The sequence below is a fragment of the Sciurus carolinensis genome, chromosome 5 (assembly GCF_902686445.1).
Source record: "Sciurus carolinensis chromosome 5, mSciCar1.2, whole genome shotgun sequence".
Classification (NCBI taxonomy): domain Eukaryota; kingdom Metazoa; phylum Chordata; class Mammalia; order Rodentia; family Sciuridae; genus Sciurus; species Sciurus carolinensis.
The window spans coordinates 101,959,858-101,982,167 of NC_062217.1; the positions used below are offsets into that span (position 1 = coordinate 101,959,858).

General features: G+C 49.5%; 2 protein-coding genes across 5 annotated transcripts in view; both read left to right on the forward strand.

Annotated features, from left to right (window-relative positions):
- The first annotated feature begins 16,039 nt into the window (after positions 1-16,039).
- Positions 16,040-18,876, forward strand: Slc18a3 (solute carrier family 18 member A3). The gene has a single exon (XM_047553620.1). It carries the CDS (start codon positions 16,894-16,896, stop codon positions 18,490-18,492), a length of 1,599 nt encoding a protein of 532 aa, XP_047409576.1. The 5' UTR covers positions 16,040-16,893; the 3' UTR covers positions 18,493-18,876.
- A 1,575-nt stretch (positions 18,877-20,451) lies between these two features.
- Chat (choline O-acetyltransferase) overlaps positions 20,452-22,310 on the forward strand; it is a 51,203-nt gene continuing 49,344 nt past the window's right edge. For 3 of the 4 annotated variants that reach the window (XM_047554552.1, XM_047554555.1, XM_047554556.1), the window contains exons 1-2: positions 20,452-20,616; positions 21,205-21,349. The gene's annotated coding sequence lies outside the window, so the exon portion shown is untranslated. The remainder of the gene's footprint in view (positions 20,617-21,204; positions 21,350-22,310) is intronic. The other variant, XM_047554553.1, reaches the window with a different exon arrangement.

Below are 22,310 nucleotides of genomic sequence, written 5' to 3' on the forward strand. Positions count from 1 at the left end.
TTCTGATTTTCTTGTTTTTTCTTAAAAAATGAATTCTTCCAACCAAAGCAGTGCATTTGATCCTGCCATTTAAACTCTTGGAACATTTTGACCAATTTGCTACAGGGAAGTATATATATATATATATATATATATGCACACACACACAGACACACACATACATATACATATACACACATACACATATACATTTTAAATAATACATACACACATATAAAATATATATTATATCTAATATGTACTATATATTAGATAAAATAGGTAAAACTGGATAAATTAATTGTCTCTAAAAACTTACAGAGGTAGAAGTTATTTTGGCAAAAATTTCACAAGGCCTATGGATAAATTTCAAAGGTCTATGGATAAATAAAATCTTCATTGAGAAATTTTTAAGGAAAATAATTTATTCCAATGAAAATACTTATGGTGAAATAAAAAGTGAAATAAACAGCCAGGTGGATGAAGATGGAATTGACCCGACAGAGTAACAGCATGCCATTTTCAGCAATGACCAGATGGTGGCAGCAAAGACCAGTGATGGAATCATCCCAGCCTGGTTCTCAGAATGAGGTTGATCAGCACCAGAAGGCACTCCAGGCAAGAGCAAATAAAACCCTGCTGAGAACTTGTTAGAAATGCAAATCTCAAACCCCACTGAATCAGAACCCTCGAGGAATGGGGCCCAACAATCTGCATCTTAACCAGGTGATTTGGGTACACCTTCAGGTTTAACTAACTTTGGCAAATCCTACAGCCAAGTACCAGGCAGTTATCTCCAAATTTTCAGTCACTATAGTGCAAGCTGATTATGAATTTCTTTGTTTTTCTAAACAACTTCTGCCGAGCCACAAACTGCTTATTTTTTAAAGAAACAAAATGCAGCCAACTCAGACATCAGACTCAGATGTCAACCACTCCAAACTTTGTCTGCAGTCAGAACCAGGTAAAGGTAGGCAGGTTTAGAATCCTGTATCTACAGGAAGTGGCCAGGCTGGTCACTCTTGCCCCTAGCTGTGTTCCAGGCCTGGGCACTGTGGTCACTAACCTCCAGCCTAGCCCCTCTTCTGCCTTGATGCTTCGCACACTGATTACCTGGGAGGAGGACTTTGCTGTTTGTCTTGGGTCTCCTCTTGGGAAGGAATCCTATGATCTACCCCCCAGGAAGTAGGGCCTGAATTTATGTGTCTTGACTCCTCCCCAAGAAGAGGAGAGATGGCACTGATGAGAGAGAGAGAGAGAGAGAGAGAGAGAGAGAGAGAGAGAGAGAGAGAGAGAGAGACAGATAGCAGGCTGCTCCCTGAATAAAGGAAGATGTAAGCTTTTATTGATTTCTGGGCTGAAGTCCAGTAGTTTCTCATTGACCAGGGGCAAGATTTTAAAAGATGAATTTTTGGTTCTGTCTTTGTGTGTGTGTGTATGTATGTGAAACATTGTGGCCTTGTGATTGGGTTGGGCTGCTGTAGCTTCTGAGACAGCCCTCAGGTGGGGATGGAAGAAAACACAAACCATGTTTTCAGCAAGTTAAGAGCCAGGAGTTTGTTTGCCTTCTGTTCTTCTGTGGTGGTTCCATCTAGTTTATTCCTGGAGATGTTAGGTGTCCTAGCTTTTATGATGTACCTGGTCACTGGGGTTGATAAGTTTGGGAGAGTGAGGGGGCAGGGAAGGACACATAGCATGCATTTGGGAATGCATCTGCTTTTTGTCCCTATGGTGGTCCCTGATTGTCTCAAGCATGATTCCTTTACCTACAGACTGACTTCATTTAAATGTGCTCCTGTGCTTTGTTCTTCACCCCATCTGCCCTACTACATCTCTAGTAGGATGCCCTGTCACTGGAGCAGGTCCAAGGAGGTCCTGGAGTGGGTGACCTCAACTCAGGATGATGAGGTCCTTCACAAACATCACAGAAAAGAATTTCAAGATGTGTCAGATAGAGGCACACACAGAAATTTATTCAGGAAGGCAAGTACAAATTCAAGGGAGGATGCAGGCTATCTCCAAAGTGAGATTGTTTTGGGGATCTCAACTTCTTCTTTTAAAGGAAACTGTTGAGGGATGGTGTTCAATCCTAGGACTGCAGAGGTTCCAAGCATACTGTTTACCAATCTCAAAGAAGGAACTTAAAGACTCAACGGAAAGATTTTGGAGACTTAGTGACAGCAAGCTGATATTCAATGGTAGTCATGCCACACCTACAAGCAGAGGGAATGCATAGGACAGGTTGCATGCCCACTGTGCACGTAGATTTCTTTAGATGTTCTATGGCCATATTCTTTTACTTTGCCACCAAGTTCACTCAGCTTTGATCCTCACCTAAAGACTGGAGACACAGTAAGTGACCAGCTTGCCCTCTCCATTTACTTCATTATTCCATTCTTTAAAGTCCTTCTCATCTCGCTGCCTGGAACAACAATCTTTTCTAGGTACTGAATAATATATACCCCAACAGGTGGGCATGGGAAAGAAAGTATGTGGGGATGACATTAGTGTGGCAATGGCAAGATGGTTTATGGTGGTCTTGCTGTTCTCAGGATTACTAGGTTGACATTGTCTCCTCTATCTGATCAATAGATAATGTCTGGAATATAAACTACTTGGTAGGTTTTTAAAAACATCTTATCTCCCTTTGCTTAATTTATTCTAAAAACACCTGTGTTAGTACTTTGTACAGGACAATTTTCGTAAGTGGGTGAAAAGCAACTTTAAGACCAGTATGGAACATTGTGTCTGAAACCATTTACATGGGCTCTGCACCCGGGATGGAAATGGGGACTGTTTATCAAGCTCATCTACCCCATGGCACAGATCTTCCAGAGATAACTGGGATGTCCCCTTCTCAGTCATGATTCCATAGATGGTCTCTGGTTATCATGATTTTAGAAAAGAAGGTTTCTCAGCACCATGTTTTCCACGTTCCCACAAATCGCAGTGGTATATTAATCACCATAGCACCCCTCCAGCCCTGTTGGGGCTAGGATGACCCTTGCTAAGTTACAAAGCTTGTGTCTGAGCCCAGCTCTATGACCTTGGCTCATCACTTCAGTTCTAGGAGCCTCAGTTTGGAGATGAGTACAGACCCACAGTCCTTTGGCTGCAATTTCAAATTCTAAAAAGCACTGAAAGCCAGATTTCAAGTGACTCTCCAAAACCTGTCGTTGGGTGACAAAATCTGACCAGAAGTGACATGAGTCTATTTATGATCTTTATCAATCCTACAAGATATGAATATTTGTACATGTCTCTGAAATAAATATATATGGCATTTGGTTGTAGGCTGCTCCCCAGAGCCTGGGGGTGTGTAGTTATAAAAGGTACAGTACACGCAGTACATGTACCATCTTATTGCCCTAAAATGTTTAAGATTCTCAATTCCAAGATCCATAAGGCACCAGGTCTCAGATACGGATTTGAAGATCTTTGGTAGCTAGCTCACAGGTGGTTGGGAAATTACATGTGATGGTGGGTCATGCTGATCCATGTAGAGGTGTATGGCAAGAGCTCAAAAACACCGGCCATTAAGCCTATGGCTGCATTGTGGTGAGCATTATTCTCTCCTTCCCAGAGCTCCTGGGCACTTTGCCTTCTTCCTGTTCTTTGAAACCTCTTCTGCACTGTCCCCATGGGGTGGGCCCCCCTCACAGGACAGTTCTGTTACCAGTTCTGACCCTCCCGGCCCCAGGAAGCTCCAGATGGCCATATCACCATGAGCCCATAGCCTAACCTGGCATGCCCCTGCCCTCCTTCCTCCCAAACTTGGGAGCCAGGCCAAACTAACTCCTGTCTCAGAGCTTTCTCCTTCCCACCCTGGCCTTCCACACCCCATTCCTGACATTGAAGGATGGAGATTTGGTGGGTCCTTTCTCAGCTGGGTGCCAGCCTGATCATTCAGTTCTTCCTGAGAACAAATATCTGAGTTATTGGGGTCAGGGGTAGGGGCAGAGAAAGCATGGAGACTACCAGGCAGCTCCTGGTTGCCTCCTTCTCCTGGGATCTCCAGGATCCTGAATAAGCCATTCAGAGACCATCTATGCCTCCTTCCCTTCTATGCATGGCTGTTGGAGAACATAGTCCCAACAAGGAGGGAAGCTGGACAGAATATGTCCCTTCTAGAAAGCCTGGGACCAGCCAGCTTTGTGGGGGGTGGTCTCTACCTACAAGGTATAGTCTCTGATTTTCATTCATAAGGAGGTTCACAACTGGCAGATTCCAGTTCCCTTGGGACCAGGCCCCTTCCAGGAGGGTTGTGGTCTGTTCTCTGCTGAGAGCTGGAAAGAAGAACACAGATCTCCAAGGCAGAAGGGCTTGGGGACAATTTCAGTGGTGAGACTGCACAAGACAAAGCAAGATGGGAAAGGCCAGTGACTGTGGGGTCAGAGGTCAGTCTCCTCAGACTGCAGTCATGGCTGAGATCACCTCAGTTGTGCTTTGGTGCATTCATAATCCCAGGAGTGGGCAGATGCCTCTGTGAACCCTCTTCCCTTCTCTCTGTATCTCTTCTCAAAGTCCCTCATGATCAGCTCAACTTCCCTTCCTTCATGATCAGCTGTCAGCTTCTACAGACAGCTAACTCCTTCATACAGCCAACCTTCCTTGAAAATGCCTCCAACCTTGGGGCCTTCCTGACTTTCTGGTAGGACACCATCTCTTTCCCACCGTCCCTCTGGGTTAATTCATCAGCTCCTCAAGGGTCTCTGCATGCCAGCACCTGCCACCACCAGAACTCCCATCAGAGGAGAATGGGTGTTCAACCTTGACTACATTTCGTGGACGGGACTACCACCCAAATTCAGACACCAAGAGGCTCCCAATTCTTTTTCAGTCCTCCTTGGGCCATGGGTGGTCAGATTCTCCCCTTTCTAGCTGATGTTCAACTCTGTACCCTCTCCATTCTCCCCCACCGCCCACCATCACACTCTCATGGAGCATGCCTTCTAAGGACAGAGACAGACAATACACAAAACCATAAACCATGTCACACACACAGCAATTAAGGAAGATAAAAAGTGCTGCGGTTGAGTTTTAAATAAGGGAGTTTGGGAAGGTTCACTGTCAAGTTCAGACAGCAGGAAGGTGAGGGAATGAGCCTGGCAAATGAATGCCTTTGGAGGGTGTGGGCAAGAGTTGTGCAAAAGAACCAAGGCAGTAGATAGAGACATGCTAAATTGAGGCAAGGGTGGAATCTAAAGCAGAGGGTCTGGGAGGGTGTAACACCCACATCTCTTATCATCAAAGAGCAGTTTTTAAACAAGATGGCAAGGATCCCCTGTTCCTTGGTTTTGTTAAGGTAATAACCTTAAAAAGGCACCTTTCACAGCAGATGCAGTGGAATCCAGCATCAAGCTTTTAGAGAGCATTTGACTTTATCTATTAAGAGATACAAAAATGTTCCTATCTTTGGGAAAGAATATCCTCTATCTGGAACTGTGTGCTTAAGATAATTTTCAAATGTGAGAATTGTGTATTGTTCCCTTTGCTTAGTCATGAAAAGCCTGTTGGCTCCCCAGGATAGGGAACACTGCCCCTCCAGCCCCTGGGAGTCTGCACTTCATCACTGACCTTGCCCATGACCACCAGGAACACCCACTTCATAGTGTGACCTCAGTCATCTTCTACCACGTGTGCTGTTCTTTCCTACCCTCAGGCTAAGCAGCCTTGCCTTCTCCACTTCTGCACAGTAAAGTCCTCTTCTTCCCCTTTCATAAATAGCCTCAGTCCTGAGCCAGAGGCATCTCAGCATCCCCATTATGGTGGAGACGGAGGACAGCTTGGGTCAGCCTCTTACTCCCACCATGAGTAGAGACTCTTTTCTGGATAGCCTGGCCCTTCCTGAGCTGGGGGGCATCCTCAGTGGTCCTCCCTCTCACAAGAGACAGCTGAGAAGGACTAGTCAGAGCCCTGTTGTTCTCCTCCCTCCAGTCACAGGGGCAGGACAGAGGCATTCTGAGTCAATCAACCACCACGCAGATTGAACTCTGCACTGGGGAGTCTGGAATTTACACAACATCTGCGTTCAAATGAAAACATTCTGGGCCATGTTGTGTGCTACTAGACAACATCAAAGAAATTCAAGTGAGGAAATGGCACCTGTCATTTATAAGCCCAGGCAGTCCACTCTGAGCCAGTCTGGTGAGGCATGAAGCCCACCCAGTGGTCCAACACATCCACTGGGGCTGCACATCCTGAGGGAGACAGGCACTCTCCTTTGTGAGGGATGCATGTCATATGTTTGTCATCAAGCATTAGTTTGACACTAACTTTAAATGCAGTGTAATTAATTGCATCTTAGCTGGGAAACAATTCTCTGATTATTTTCCTTGACACTTAAAGTAGATCATGTTTTCAATTGAATCATAGTGCTTGGGTGACCTTTCCAATGGCCATCACCCCCATGCTGCCTGGTCCCTACATACCTGTGGAAGGATGGAGGCCACACCTATATCCCCATCTCTACCTACAAAGTCTCAGAGCTGCTGTCCACATTACCCTTAAAGACCATTCAAGAGACCCATGAGCATGGGACACAAGACTACACTAACCCTCCTCAGGGATGGCTTCAAACTCCTGTCTCCCTGGGGAAGTGGCAGAAGAAAAGAATGAGCTGGAGCTCCCACCCTTCCCTCTAGGCCGAACTTTCACCCCTGCAGAGTTCCAGCTCTTTCTTTTCCCTCCCCTGCTCAGACAACCATGAGTCAGGCCTTGCTGTATAACTTGACTAATATGGACAGTCAGGTCAGAGTTAGGGTTGTCAGGGATCTTACACCACTACCCCACACCCCAAGGGGCCAATTCTTTAAACTTAAATATAGACATTTTCTCTATCCCCACCCCAAACATCATTGGGAGTTGGGGTCAGGGCCCCTTAGGCTCTCAATTTACCAGCCCAGAGTTTTTTTTTTATCTCATAGAGACTTCCCCTGGGGGCCTCATCTTACATGTAGACACAGTACAGACTCCCAAGAGTGTTGAGATGTGTTTTAACATCTTTGAACCTCAGTGAGAGAGGAACAGAACTCTGGACACTTTCCTCCGTGTGACAGTCTCCAAGGTGAGCAACCTTTTATGTGTTCATTCCACATGTGCCAGGTGTTGGGGCACAGCGACGACAGAATTAAGAGGATCACAGATCATGTACTTGCAACAATAACCATCATTGGCACATAGTCTTGGGTAGTGATGGGGTGTTGGGGTCTAGCAGTCCACTGTTGAATGCTCAGCAATGTCCTGCATTGGCTAGCACTCCTAGAACTGCTCTGGTACCCATCCTGCTCTCCTTGCCTCCCATCCTGGTCCCAGTCCTGTCCCTGAGCACAGACAGCATATGAGGAAAGGGTTGGATACCAATGGCTTCAGCACAAACTAATGGTCCCTAACTCCCTGCAAGGGTGAAAGCAGGCTTTGGGCAAGGTGAGAGCTGGGCTAGAGGGAAGGATGGGAGCTCCAGCTCATTCTTTTCTTCTGCCACTTCCCCAGAGAGACAGGAGTTTGAAGCCATCCCTGAGGAGGGTTAGTGTAGTCTTGTGTCCCATGCATTACCCAGCCCTGATCGTCATCAAAGTCATATTTGTTGGGGGCATCAGGGAGCAGGTCACCTACCAGGGTTCTAGTCCCAGCTCTGTTGCTTCTTACTGGTGTGACCCAGAATAAGTTACTTCACTTCTCTGCATCTCAGTTTCATCTCAAATAAGATGAAAGGGAATAACAGTACTGACATGACGAAGGTATGGTGAGGAGGAGATACAGGTCAACAGCCATTTATTAACAGGTTATAAAATCAATTTGGTGGGTTGTGACCAACATTTGACATGAAAATAAAGATTAAAAAAACATGCCTCGCTTCAGAGGGATCCATGCAAACACATATGCATGTGGAGAACCATTCCAGGTGTTTTTCAGCCTGGGGCCCCGTGTTGGGCTTGGGAGATGTGAGATGGATTGAACACAGCCAAGAATCCCTTCCGGTGACATCAGGGTGGAGGTCCATGTGTAAGCCTGAGCTCCCTGCAGGGAGTAACCCATTCTGCTGGGAAAGAGAACACAGCCAACAGTGAGGCCTGGATAGCAGGACCCAGATATCCTGGGCAGGCAAGGCTGTAAGTGGCAGGGAGTGCTAGGAGGAGCAGTGTGGGAGAGAGTGGAGGCCACAGACAGAAGGCCTGGAAAACCATGATGAGTGGGTGACTGATCCAGGCAACAGGAAATTGAAGCAGGAGGCTGATTGCTTTAACAACTCTCTGTTGGGTACCTACTATGGGAAAGACTTATATTTTAAAAGTTGACTCTTAGAACACTTTGTGGGATCAAGAACTGGTGTCAACACTAGAGTCAGGGGATCTCCCAACAGGTTATTGCAAGAGCTAACAAGGACAGAAGTCAATATGTCTGAAGAGGGAGGAAATAAAGGGTACCTGCCCCTATGTACCTGGGGTTGGACCATCCCCAGCACCCAGGGGAGTATGGCATTCATCCAATTAAGAAGTGGGGTTACTGTGGAAAGAATAGGGCTTTGAAGCCATGGAAGAATACCACACGTTCCCAAAGCACTAAAGCCACATGACCAAACAGATAAACAAACCAGGGTGAGTCAGACAGCTTGTGACCTTGGCACTTTACTCCATCTTCCCGCCCTGCCAATCTTCAGTTGATAAAAGGGTCCAGAAGAGGACTTACCTCACAGGGTGTTATGAGATTGAAAACTAATAATGGTAAAAGCCTTCCACTGCGGCTGGCATGATTTTGCAGCTGGCACTGAGCTACTCTTGACCTCTCTCACATCACAGATTTGTCTGGACAAGGCACCAGCAGCCAGCCTGGAAAGATTCGACTTCCAGCCACTCAGAAAGACACAAGTCATTGAAACTGGGTTGACAATAAGCACTACTGCTCCTCTTGGGACCCCTGTTCACAACTCAGTCCCTCTGCAGTGAGGCTGGTGGGCACAGTACATGGGCTCTTCAAAGCCCAACCTTCCCACTAGATGGGGCCTTCTCCTTGCATCTCTACATCCATGTCCACACCTGGGAGCCTGTTTTTAGAGGCTCCTAAACAGATAATCTTGAAGCTGTGATCTTGAAACCAGGCACATATAGTAGATGGCCACTATCTACCCATTCAGAATGACTGTTCCATAATGAGTATCTCCTTCAGATCCTCACAAAGTCCTTCCATGTGCCACAGTGTGCTGGGTGCCAGGGAGACACAGATGCATTCTTTCATGCCAGTCCCCTGCCCATGATTCTGTCCTCAGGACTGGCTAGTCTGTGCCCCAAACCCATACTTGTCAAGTCTAGAAATGGAAGTGACTCTGGTTGCTCAGACCAACCTTGGACAACAAGCCTCAGAATCCAGAGACATAACTGATGGCCTTTATCTGTCCTCTTCATTTTCCCAGCAGAGGCAGCTCTGATAGCAAAATGCAGTTTCCCTTCAATATCTTTTTGCCCACCAACTAGTCAATCAGGGGAACTATTTCCTGGTTCCCTCAGGATATGTCTGTGGGTATTTTTCAGAAACATGTCAGTCTTCCACCAAGTATCTCCCAGTACATTCCAGGGGTGACAGAATTTTGGCACAGTGAGAAAGCCTTAATTCCCTTCAAAACTGACAAACAGGTACATTCTTCCATTACACAGTCAACTATTCAGGGTGTTCTGTATCAGTCAGAGAGTGAACCTGGCTGCCTTAGACCCCAATGTCAAGGGCACACACTTTACTAGAGAAAGCAGAGCACATAACTGTAATATAATGTGATATGTACAGCAAGAGGTATGTGGTCATGATACAAAGGAGGGAGAGATCAATTCTATTTGGGGTGGGGGTTGATTTGATCATAAAAATTGAGTAGAAATCCTCTAGGCAAACAGGAGGTGGTGTGATGAACAACAGCATCAAAACTTATTTTGCAAGTAAACTCATTCCATCTATATTAAACCCTATAAGGTACTGACAATGCACCCATTTTATAGAAAGATGGGAAAGTTTGGGAGAGGTTAAATAACTTGCACAAGAACAGAGTTAGAAATTTATAAAGGAGGGACAACTCTTTAGGTTTTTTGAATAACAGATCCTAGACCCAGAGAATTTAAATGAATTTTCTCCAGGTTAAAGAGAGAGAGAGAGAGAGAGAGAGAGAGAGAGAGAGAGAGAGAGAGAGAGAGAGAGTGAGAGAGAGATAGAGATAGAAAGTAATGAAATCCGGATCAAATATAGGCATCACATTGAGACCGTAGAGATGGATGAATAATAGAGGACCTTTTATGTTAAGTTAAAGAACTTGGACTCTCTCCCATTGCTGATGAAGAGTCTCTGAAGAGTTTTCATTGAGGCAGCAATGTCATATCCACTCTAATTTATCCTGCCCAATAAATATAAACCATCAAATCTAGTAATGAAGAAGTATCAATAATTTTAATCTATAATGTACACATCTGGAACAAGGATATTCCATTTTAAAATACTGAGACTACTTAGAGCTCAGGGGGAAAAAAGACAACCTAATAGAAAAACAGTGAAAGAAATGAATAGGCAATTCACCAAAAAAAAGCAAAGAGAGAAAAAAAAAAGGAAAACAAATGGCTAATAAATATGCAAAAAGCTCTTCAGTCAATTAAAAAGTTAAATGATTGTAATGATATTGAATACCACTTCTTTCCCATCAGACTGATGAAAGGGAAAAAGAGTGAAAGGGGTAAGAGTGAGTGTTGGCATGAGCATGGGGGACTTGTGCTCCCACACACTGCTTGAGCCACTTTGGAGGACAATTTGGAAATTTCTTTTAAAGTGCAAAATGTGTACATATTGCTGGGATTTCAGCAATCCCAGTTATTGGTGCATCATTAAGCATCTCTGTGCAAACACAAGAAAATTCATTGAAACACCTTAACACCTACGAATCAGAAATAATCCAAATGTCCATTAATAGGGAAAAAAATAAAAAGCATTGGTATGTTCTTAATAACAAAAAGGACACAAAAACTACTATACAGCAGCTAAGAAATAGAGCTACTTTATATAGAGACTACAGTGGATAGAACATTGAATGAAAAGTGAGAGCAGAATGATACACATATAACAAAATTTATTTTAAATATTCTTAATATGCTTATATTAACATAATGTTTGTTAAATTTATGAGTTCATATATGTGTGTGGAAAACAGTTTAGACAAGGGTTGGAAAATATACTTTGAAAAGAGTAATTGTGGCAGAGGGAAGCAAACAGTTATCATATTCTAGTTTCTATGAGGAAAATATTTTTATATATTAATTATTTGATTAATTTTCATTTTAATAAATGTAGAAGTAGATGCAACACCACTGACCCATCAGTTCTCATGCAAGGTGCTATGGCTGATGCTGTGTAGGTACATAACAAGCAAACCAGAGTACATGTCTTCAAGGCTGGTTTGGGGAATAACATCAATACTGTGTGGGATAGATTCCAGAGGAGAAGGAAATTTAAAGGGATTTTGGGTTTGGGGGAGCTGTTCACAGTATTTCAGGAACCAAGGAGAGGAAACCAGGCAGGAACCAAAAGAACATTGGTTCAGTGGTGCACAGGTAAGTATTCTGTGGTCAGTTAGGGAAGATAGGAGGCAAGAGGCATCTTGGAAGGCCACCATGCTCAGGGAAGAAGCTGGGTTGCAGTCCCAGGAAGCAAGGGGGCTCTGCAGGGTCTGTGAGCAGGCTAGGAGCTTGCCTAGAACTTTACAGAGAAAGCAGGTTTGATGTCCATGCAGGAGTGGGTTGACCAAGTGGGGAGGGAGGGGTGTAGGGAGGTGTACAACATCAAAAGGAGATGTAAAGTCTGAGTTGAGGGAAGACAGGGGACTGCCTCAATGGAGGAGGGAGATCGATCTGATAGACTCATTGAATTGGGATGGAAAGGAAGTGTGAAAGCAGAAAACAGGGATTTCGAAGCTTTGCTTTGAACCAATAGTTCATGTGCAGTATCTGAGAGTCAGAAGGAAAGCAGGTGGGCTCTGAGGTTCACCCACAAAGCAAAAGCCAGAGTCCTTCTATGTTGTGCACAAGGCAGTTCTGGGCCCTCGGACGGACTAGCCAAGGGCAGCCAGGCAGGCACGTAGTGCTCTGGCTTCCAGCCACCCGACTCACAGGCTTCCGGGAACAGCTGACACAGGCCACTATGTTCCTTTGAATCTGAGACTACATGACTGTGGAAGCCTAAATTAATTAGGTGATGTTGAGGCCCCGGGGCCCTCCCAAGGCAGCATGTAGGGGAGATGTAGCAAGGCCTGGGAAAAGTGCACCCCTCACCCCAGTGCTGGAATCTGAAGAGGCTCATGAGCTTCATTGGAATTAAGCCTGTACTTAAGTGCTTCCAGGGAGACAAAGAAATAATAAATCAGGGGCAGGTACCCCGCCCACATGCTGCCACCACCACCACACCAGCCTGTTTCTTCATAAAAACATAGTCATTTCACATTTCAGGGACCTATGTCTCAGTAAAGTAACAAATGACAAAAATCCCAGAATTGATGTGCTTTTATGTCCTTCTCAGAAATGAGGCCAGGCTGAGCTGATGGATCCCTCCATTGAAGCCACCACAACCCCGCAACTCACCCAAGATCCCCCCCATACATGCATACCAGACTTCACCCAGGCACTGATGCAGGATGTCTGTCCTTCCACTCCCTCCCCAAACTCCCATACACCAGGAATTCCCAGTCCCCACTCAGCTCCCCATGGCACTCAGTTCCCCAGCAGGGAACAGATTTCGTTCTATCAGACTGAGGCCACAGCTGTGTCCACTGGATAAAATGAAAAGAAATGTTGTCAGCCCCAAATCACCAATCTATCTCTAGCCACATAAAGAAATAAAGTTCCTGTTGAGTGTCAGGCATTGAGTATATATTGTCAAGTAAGTCCTCTCATCCTCAGTTCTCCTGCACCAGAATAGCCTGGTGGCTGGAAGATGTACACTGGACTAGATCACCTGTATTTGAACAAGTCTCCACCACTTGTGAGTTCTCTATGAATAAATTACTTCACCACAGTGTCCTTGACCATAAAAAAGGTAATACAAGTGTTGGTGAGAGCATTAAATGAGTTAATATTTGTAAAAGTCTTATAATACAGCCTAGTACAACATAAATACTTCTATGTATTTAATAAATTAATTTCTTCTATCACTTATTCAACTGAAACTGAATACTAGAAATGTACCCTGCAGTAACAGTGGCTATATGTGGTTAAAGAAGACCAAAAAAGCTTCCATTTTCCCAGGATTGGATGGGAAGTTCCCTTTTGCCTGTAACTTATGCTCAGAAAGAGGAATCTCAGGAGAGAAATTTACCAAGAGTTCAAGGGAAAAGAAATCACAGGTGCAGGAAGAGAGTGAGGCCCTCGGAGGCAAGTGACAGCACCAGTGCCAGCACCATGGACAGCACCCTCCATCCTCCGCCAGGAAAGAGGATTGTCTCCACTGCTGGTCACAGATCAGGGGATCCTTTTTACTAAAATCTTTTGCTGAAAAGATTTTTGCTGAAGAAGGGCATTGCCTATCTCTGACGCCTGTACCCAAGTCCTTGGGGATAATGGTGGAAGGGAAGGGGTTGCCTTCAGATCTGGAATTTGAGGAATGAGGTTAAGTGTCCCTGGGGCCTCCTGAGGGAGACTGCCCAGTACCTTCCTTCTTTCTGGGTCTTCATCCACCCCTCTCCTCTAAGCCACCAGGATACGGATAGAGCAGCAGCAACATAATAAGACAGAGCATGAGGACCACGAGGCAGGTTCCACAGTCTGGGTTTAAATCCAGGATCTGTTCTAGGGATCTTAAGCCCAGGTTCCTCAACCAGTAAGACAAGGGGAATAGCACTTATACTGCACCAGGATTGAGGAAGAATGAAATAAAATTGAACACACAATGTTCCTGACACAGAGCAAGTGCTTAATAAATGAGCCTGATTCTAGCCATTCAGGAACAGGGGACTGGAGAGTTAAGCATGATCCATGAGGTAACTTGGCTTCATGATCAGAAATAGTTATAAATTGTGTGGCCTAGGGAGCTGGGAGAAGTGGTATCCACCTTGAAGGTACTGGGAAATTTTCTCCAAGATTCCATTCTTAATTAACCACAGAAAGAAAACTTCAGGCTCAAATTCTTTCCTGCCTCCTGTTTTCAATCACACAGGGCAAGCAACATATGTATAAACAATCACTGAATGTTGGAAGACAGCCCCCTTTAAAAGCCTCAGTGGGAGTGTCCAAAGAGCTCAGAGGTCTTAAGTGACTAAACCTAGGCAGGTGACAAAAACGTGTAAAGCCAGCTAGTGGTGAGACTAGGATGAGCTGGAGAATGTGTAGGTACTGAATAAAGACTCTCAAATAAAATTTAAAATAATCTTTCCACCCTAAAAGAGCCCTTCTGCAACATACGTTTCCATCTGAAACTCCCACCTAAACCCTTACTAGACAGAGGCCAAGGCTAGGTCCCTGACAGGGATTGTGACTCACCCAAAGTAAGTCAGAGCCAGGCCTGTCCCCACAATGGCACTCTCTCCCTCTCATACCAAAGGGCAGTTCTCTGTAGAGCATGTACCAGCAATGCCACAAGTAGAGGAGTTTCTCCTCCTTTCCTGGGATGCCTGGCAAGATTGGGCAATAGATGGCAAGATTGGGCAATAGATGCCTCTCACTCTGACTCTCTGATCTTCATTGCCTCATCTCACAGACAGCTCAGGAACAGAAGCCAACTTTCCAGTTCCCTTTGCACCCTCTACCAACCCAGACAGAGCCTGAAATCACAATGCCCACCTAACCAGAGGACCTATCCAGTTAGTCAGGGTGCCTCCATGTCTTATCTGCTCTTCACACAGCTCTCAACTACGGCTCGAGGATAAAACCATACATTTTATAATAATAATAACAATCGCAAGTACTTACATTGCTCTTACTATGCCAGGAACACTAAGTAGTAGGTAATACTATTATTCCATTTTACAGAAAAAGTAACCAACAGACATAGGCGCAATAATTCCTCCTAGGTCCCCTTATCTAGTAAGTACCAGAGCTGGGAGTCATCCTAAGTTGTCTGCCTCTAAAGCCCACATTCTTTGTACTGTATCATGATGCCTCCTACAAGGTGGGGGTCACAGTGGGAGAAGCAGGATCTAATGCTAGTTTGTTTGTAAGGCCAGAAGAATGAGAAGGTTAGAGATTCTGGAAGAAAGACAAATTGTAATCACAACATCACCAGTCCCTCAACCTCAGCTGCCTCTGCGCCTCTCTCTTGCCAGTCTGCGGACTGGAACACAGGCTCCATGTACCATTCAGGGTCAAAGCTCTACTGGGGATGCATCAGGCCCAGCATACACTCCTGGACAGCTCAGTCTGTCAGCTAAGAACTGGGAACCTCGGAGTGTACAAACCTCTCCAAAGGTGAGCCTCCCTTGAATCTCTCATGACAGCAAGGCTGCTGGGCCCTGCCTGGTGAGTGGGCTCAGCTCCCAGGTTGGGTTTCTTAAAGCTCCAAGAGAGGACCACGTAACTGCGGAACCCACCCGGGGCTGGGAGGTGGCTCTGGAATTGGGGAAAGCGGAATCAAGGTAGGTAGAAAAGTGGGAGGAGACTCGCAGGAGCAGAGGGAGGGCTTGGTCTGGTGCCTAGAGGGCCTGGGAGGAGTTAAGAGTGGGGAGGGGGTGAGGAGGAGAGAAGGGAGAAGAGGCGGAGCTGTGGGACCTGCACAGAGATAGCAGAAGGGAGAGTCCAGGCAAGCGGGAGGGAGGAGGGTGCCAAGGCAGTGCGGGAGATTGCGAGGGACAGGGCTGATATTCGCGAATCCTGCGTGGGGGCGATCGACTTCTTCCCTCACTCCCCACATGTTTCATAGCCGGGAATTAGCTGCGGTGACATTCTGCCGAAGGGCTGGTCGGTCTACACCAGGCCCAGCAGTCTCTGAGCCTCCCCCTCCCTTTCCGCGGGGGTGGAAGGGGCCAGGGGGCGGGGCCAGAGAAAGGGCTTGGGGGTCGGTGCCAGCGCCCCTGGGGTAGCGGCTCCACATTCCAGCTGCGAGAACAGATGGACACACCACGGCTCACCTCGGGGGCTGTGCGCGGAAATCCTTCTGAGGTGGCGATCTCAAGCCACGGGTTGCCCCTCTCCTGTTGGGTTGCGGGGAACCGGCTGCCGCGCCCCTCTTCCCAGGAGAAGAACGGGGGCTGACCCCGTAGGTCCTAGAACTGGGGGAGACCAAGGGCCCGCTCCTCTCATGATGCGCACATCTGCAGGGGTTTGTGCAGGACCATTCTGCACCAAGACCCCTTCCTGGGGTTTCTAGCCCCGGCTCATCGAGGTAGCAGACCCCTGCCCGGCCGCGCCCCGCCCCTGGCCCCCGCCCCGCCGACGTCGTATTAGCATGAGCGACGCAAGTGGCCGGGGCACCACTCGGGGGCCGGGACTCGCCGCGTCACAGCCCCGAGTGGAAGGGAAAAAAAGAGGAGGAGGCGGAGGAGGAGGCAAGAGCCGACGCGAAGGGAGGGGAGCGCCGCGGCTGGGCTAGTGAGCTGGCGGGCGGCAGAAGCATGTCCCTCGGCCCACGGGAGCGGCTTCGGCACGGCAGGGAGTGCGTGCTGCGCTCCCCCGGCGTAGCACGCCCAGTCTCTGCCCCAACCCCTCTGCGCACCCGCCTTCGCAGCCGCACCTGAGCCCACTGGCGGCGGGTCCCAGGATCGGCTAAAAACGGAGGCGGCTCCTTGCCGGACGGAGTCTTTACATATCCCTGGACCCGGGGGCATGAGCCCCACAACCACCTGAGGCAGAGGGGGCGCTCCGCGGCAAGGACCGCGCCCCCGAAGTCCTGCACCCTGGTCTCTGCACTGCGGGACGCCGGTGCCCGACTCCGGTGGAGGCGTCCTCGGAGGAGCAACTAGGTGGGGGCATGGAACCTGCGGCACCGGCCGGCCAGGCCCGGGCAGCGGCCACCAAGCTGTCGGAAGCGGTGGGCGCGGCACTGCAAGAGCCCCAGAGGCAGCGGCGCCTGGTGCTGGTCATCGTGTGCGTGGCGCTGTTACTGGACAACATGCTGTTCATGGTCATCGTGCCCATCGTGCCCGACTACATCGCTCACATGCGTGGGGGCAGCGAGAGCCCCACCCCGACCTCCGAGGTGTGGGAGCCCACCCTGCCGCCGCCCACGCTGGCTAATGCAAGCGCCTACACTGCCAACACCTCGGCGTCCCCGACGGCTGCCGGGCCGGCCCGATCTGTCTTGCGGCCTCGCTACCCCACGGAGAGTGAAGATGTGAAAATTGGAGTTCTATTTGCCTCCAAGGCCATACTGCAGTTGTTGGTGAATCCCTTGAGCGGTCCCTTCATTGACCGCATGAGCTACGATGTGCCGCTGCTGATCGGCCTGGGCGTCATGTTTGCGTCCACGGTTATGTTTGCCTTCGCCGAGGACTATGCCACGCTGTTCGCAGCACGCAGCCTGCAGGGCCTGGGCTCAGCCTTCGCTGACACGTCCGGAATTGCCATGATCGCCGACAAGTATCCTGAGGAGTCTGAGCGCAGTCGAGCCCTGGGCGTGGCGCTGGCGTTCATCAGCTTCGGAAGCCTAGTGGCGCCGCCCTTCGGGGGCATACTCTACGAGTTCGCTGGCAAGCGTGTGCCCTTTCTGGTGCTTGCTGCCGTGTCGCTCTTCGACGCGCTGCTACTGTTGGCGGTGGCTAAGCCCTTCTCCGCAGCTGCACGCGCACGGGCCAATCTGCCAGTGGGCACGCCCATCCATCGTCTCATGCTGGACCCTTACATCGCTGTGGTAGCCGGCGCGCTCACCACTTGCAACATTCCCCTTGCCTTCCTCGAGCCCACTATCGCCACGTGGATGAAGAACACGATGGCGGCGTCGGAGTGGGAGATGGGAATGGTTTGGTTACCGGCCTTCGTGCCCCACGTGCTAGGTGTCTACCTCACCGTTCGCCTGGCGGCGCGCTACCCACACCTGCAGTGGCTGTATGGTGCGCTGGGGCTGGCAGTGATTGGCGCCAGTTCGTGCATTGTGCCAGCTTGTCGCTCCTTCGAGCCGCTAGTGGTCTCCCTCTGTGGCCTCTGCTTCGGCATTGCACTAGTGGACACCGCGCTGCTGCCCACGCTAGCCTTCTTGGTGGACGTGCGCCACGTTTCAGTCTACGGCAGCGTCTACGCTATCGCTGACATCTCCTATTCCGTGGCCTACGCGCTCGGGCCCATAGTAGCTGGCCATATCGTACACTCGCTTGGCTTTGAGCAGCTCAGCCTTGGCATGGGCTTGGCCAACCTGCTCTATGCGCCGGTCCTGTTGCTCCTGCGCAACGTGGGCCTCCTGACGCGCTCGCGTTCTGAACGGGATGTGCTGCTAGACGAGCCGCCTCAGGGTCTGTACGACGCTGTGCGCCTACGTGAGCGTTCTGTGCCGGGCCAGGATGGCGAGCCTTGCAGCCCGCCTGACCCTTTTGACCGGTGTGAGGATGACTACAACTACTATTACACACACAGCTAGCAGCCCCACTCCTCTTCCAAGCCACCCACCCTACCCCCTTGGGTCAAGGTGACTGCCCTGCGAGCACACTGGCCAGCTCGGGCTAAGTACCCGCCTCCTCCAGCGAGTTCCCCAGCTCCTTCCCAGTCTTGACTTCCCTTGTCCTAATCCCCTATCCGCGACCCATTCCCTAGTCCTCTCCCTCTTATCCAACGGGGTCTGGAACACCAAGGTATGAGAAGTGATTGCACTCCTGGCAGAGGTGGAGGTGTGGGAGCGACCACCTCGGAACTCCCTAGCGTAGAGCAGAACGTTTGTCTGTACTCCCTTCGGTTTTTCCCAGTGCCAAACTTGGCCTGCTGCCCCGCGGCGCCTCCGCCGAATTAATAAACCATGTCTGTCCGAGGAGGCCTAGTCTCTTTACTGGTGAGGGTGGGCATACTGGCACAAAGCCAGTAGGAGGGGAGGATTATCTGGGTCTTCAAACCCCAATCCAGCCCAGAGTCTGGCAGACATTTGAGAATCTGTGGCTCTTTTGTTACCTGGGAAAGGGGATACAAAGGAAGCAAATCCAATGTGGACTTTTCTCCACTTACACCCGACAGCACACGTTCCCCTCAGTCAGAGAAAGCCCTTCCTATTCAAATTCAGCACATTGCTGGGCGACACCAGCAGAAGCCTGAGGATCCACTCAGGCTGGATAGCCGACCCGGCCCTTGAGGACCCTCCTGGAACAAGCCAGAGCGCCTAGGATCCTGGGCTGGGCTTCCCTTTCTACCTGAATCCGGATCCTTCCAGGCTTGGAGAAAGGAGTAAGAATAGAGCTAATGCGGTCAGAGGAAGGGAAATGGGCTCCATCTTTCAAGGACAGAGGAAGGAAAACGGGTCCCATCTCAGGGAGTATGTGTGTTTGTTAGTCAGATTGTATCCTACAAGGAGTGGGGGAACAGTTGTCAGCACCTCTGCTGTGTCCTTGCCAAGCAGGTTTCAGTCCTAAAGGGAAAGGATGTGAGTGTGGGAACTGGTGCCAACCCCCAGCCCCTGGACTGAATGGAAGTAGTCACCCAGGGCAGCCAGAGAAGTTTCCCATTGTTGAATCCTGGTAGTGGGAGCCCCAGGGTAAAGTGTGCAGATACTCTCAGTTCTGGAACCCACAGCCACTGCTGCAGAGTCCTTCCATTCCAGTATGGAAAGGCAGTTGGGTTAGGGTCATCTATGTGTGTGTAGGGGAGCATGTCTACACTGCTGGTATGTGCATGTCTGTCTTTGGTCTTTGAGTCTGGCAAGGTGTGTGTGAGCAGTGTTTGTCTTTGTGGTGAGTCTCTGTGTACTCTTCTGGGAGCATCTATATGTCGAAAGGGTTGTCTAAGAGGAATGTCTGCCTCTTGTCAAATGTCCTAAGCAACTCCAGGTCTGCCATCCAGGGTGGGTCCAAGTATGTATTTCCTCAATTCCACCTCCCACCCCAAAGTGCCAGAAAGGATGGGATGGCAAATGGAGGACTGTTCTACAGGGATCAACAAGCTGATTCATTATTATTATTTCGAACGGGAGTATAGTGTAGGGTTTGAGCATGGCCTAGCCACTGGGGAGAGGGGCAGTATTTCCTTGGAGTCCACAAACACCATTCCGCTTATGCAGCCACAGCAGTGAGTGATGGTGGGTTTGGAGGATTGCTGAGACTGGGGACGCCTGGGCTGGGGGCAACCGGCACACCGTCAGAACAGCGTTCTGTACCCGGTTCTCGGGTCTGAATCCTGCAGCTGCTTGGCGACATCATCAGGGAAGCCGTCCAGGCAGGTTCCGGGACTGGGAGGTGGGATCGCGGGGGGATGGGTTGCGGAGGACTGAGGACCGAGAGGAAGAGAGGCAGGGGAGGGGCAAAGGGAGGGAGGGAAAAGGAGAAAGGGGAGGGAGGAGGAACTGGAAGGAGAGGAGTGGCGCGGCCGGCTCGCTTGCAGCCAGTCGGGCTGCCACCGGGACCCGGCGACGTCGGAGGCTCTACTACCCGCCTAGGTGGCAGCCCCCATCTCTGCGCTGCTGACGCGCCTGCCCCCCACCCCCATCCCTCTGGCTCACGTTTCCGCCCCCAGTCCTGCTTGGTGGTGCAGCGGCAGCGCAGGCAACCAGAGCCCAGGAGAGCAGGTGAGAAGGGCTGGGCTGGTCGGGCCGAGGGCGGCACAGGAAGCGGGGCCCGGGAAGCGGAGGGCAAGGACCAGAGGCGCTGTCCCTCCGGAGGTGCTGTCCATGGAGCGACGGCATCGGGACCCAGAGGCCCTAGGATTCTCCAAATCCCCCCAGGCCATGGTAGCAACCGCCGTCGGGGAACATTCAGGAGGCTGCAGCATTACTCAGCTTGGGTGCCTGGGCTTGGAGAGGCTTCACCATCAGGGCTCCGCGCGCATGTTCTCATGTCACCTAGAACCACAGACAAGTGCACTTTCTGCCCTCTGGGAGGGTCCGCGGGAGGGTCCGCGGGACCCATCCTGAGCTTCCTGAAGTACGGGAGCACTCAGCTCTCTCCAAACCTTCACAGAAAGGTGAGAGGAGCGACAGCAGGTGGCAAGTCTGACCAAGCTCGCTGCTCAGAGATGCTTGTGATGCCCGAACAGAGTAGGGTGGGACCACCAGAGCAGAGAGATCCCTTCCGCTGACTTTCACAACCAGGTCAACGGGAATACAGATGGGAGGGCACCAAACAGATAGAAAGACATATATGCATACACCCTCTAGGTGGTGGCCCCAGGAAGAAAAGGAGTTGGCAAGTGGAGACCACCAGGAAATCATTGACTGAAGTTTGTGCTCCTAAGATGAGGGGTCTCTGAAGCTGACAAGTGTTACTCTGTGTGGCACCTCTGGGGAGCAAGAGGAAGAAGAGGTATTGACTGCACCTTCTGTAGGGACTTTACAAACTAGACCTTGTCCTCATGGCCCCCTCAAAACAGCATAGTGTTAGAGTGGACCCTCACTTTGGCCCTACAGTTTGAGGCAGTCCCTGCAGTCTCTGGGCTTAGTTTGGGAGTGCCCTACACCTGCCTATAAGGGCTTTACATTTTTCTGCCAGCAGAGCCTTTCAGTCCCAGGATCTTCCATCCTTGGGCTTTAGTGCATCCATGTTTCTGAATGCTGTGTTCCCAAGGCCAGCTAAGCCTCAGCACCAGGGCTGCACTTGCCTTTGCATAGGGGTGGTGGTGGTGGAATGGGCTAAACATCTGCCTCAGACTCTTGGAAAAGAATAAAGGGTGGTTTGGATGAAATCCTGGTTGTATACCTCTGCAGGCTTAAGTTAAAGGGGCTTACAGAGGGTAGAGGCTATACCACCACAGCTTTAAAAACTGGCCTTTGCCCCTCTTGAGCTAGCTAACTTCTGTACTTTCAAAATTAATGTCCATCCCCAGGTTGTCAGGTGACTCTTAAGGACCCTGGTCACCCAGTTTCCTGTATCATCTCCATCCACATTCCCATGGTACCTACCCTAGGAGCCTACTGATCAGTGACAGCTTAAGTCATAGTCCTTCCAGCAGGCCCCAATGTCCTCCCTGCCCTCATCATAGACCAGGCTCCCAAACACCCCAGAATGCCTGATAGAGCAAAGGACCACAGAGGACCTTGGAGTCATTCATGCTCATGTACATTCACACATGCATTTTTTTTTTTCCTTAGTCTACTAGCATTCCCCATATTCCATGCCAGACACCGGGCCAGGCACCAAGGATGAAGCACTGGGCATAGCAGATATGGTCTTGCCCTTGAGAAACTCAAAGTTGAATGAGAAAAAATATTTTAATTAATAAAGCACATACCAGTTGGATTCCAGGCAGGAGCAAAGCTAGTATTCA

Bases quoted from the DNA above. Each gene is read 5' to 3' on its own strand.
- Slc18a3 (XM_047553620.1), top strand. From the start codon at position 16,894: ATGGAACCTGCGGCACCGGCCGGCCAGGCCCGGGCAGCGGCCACCAAG.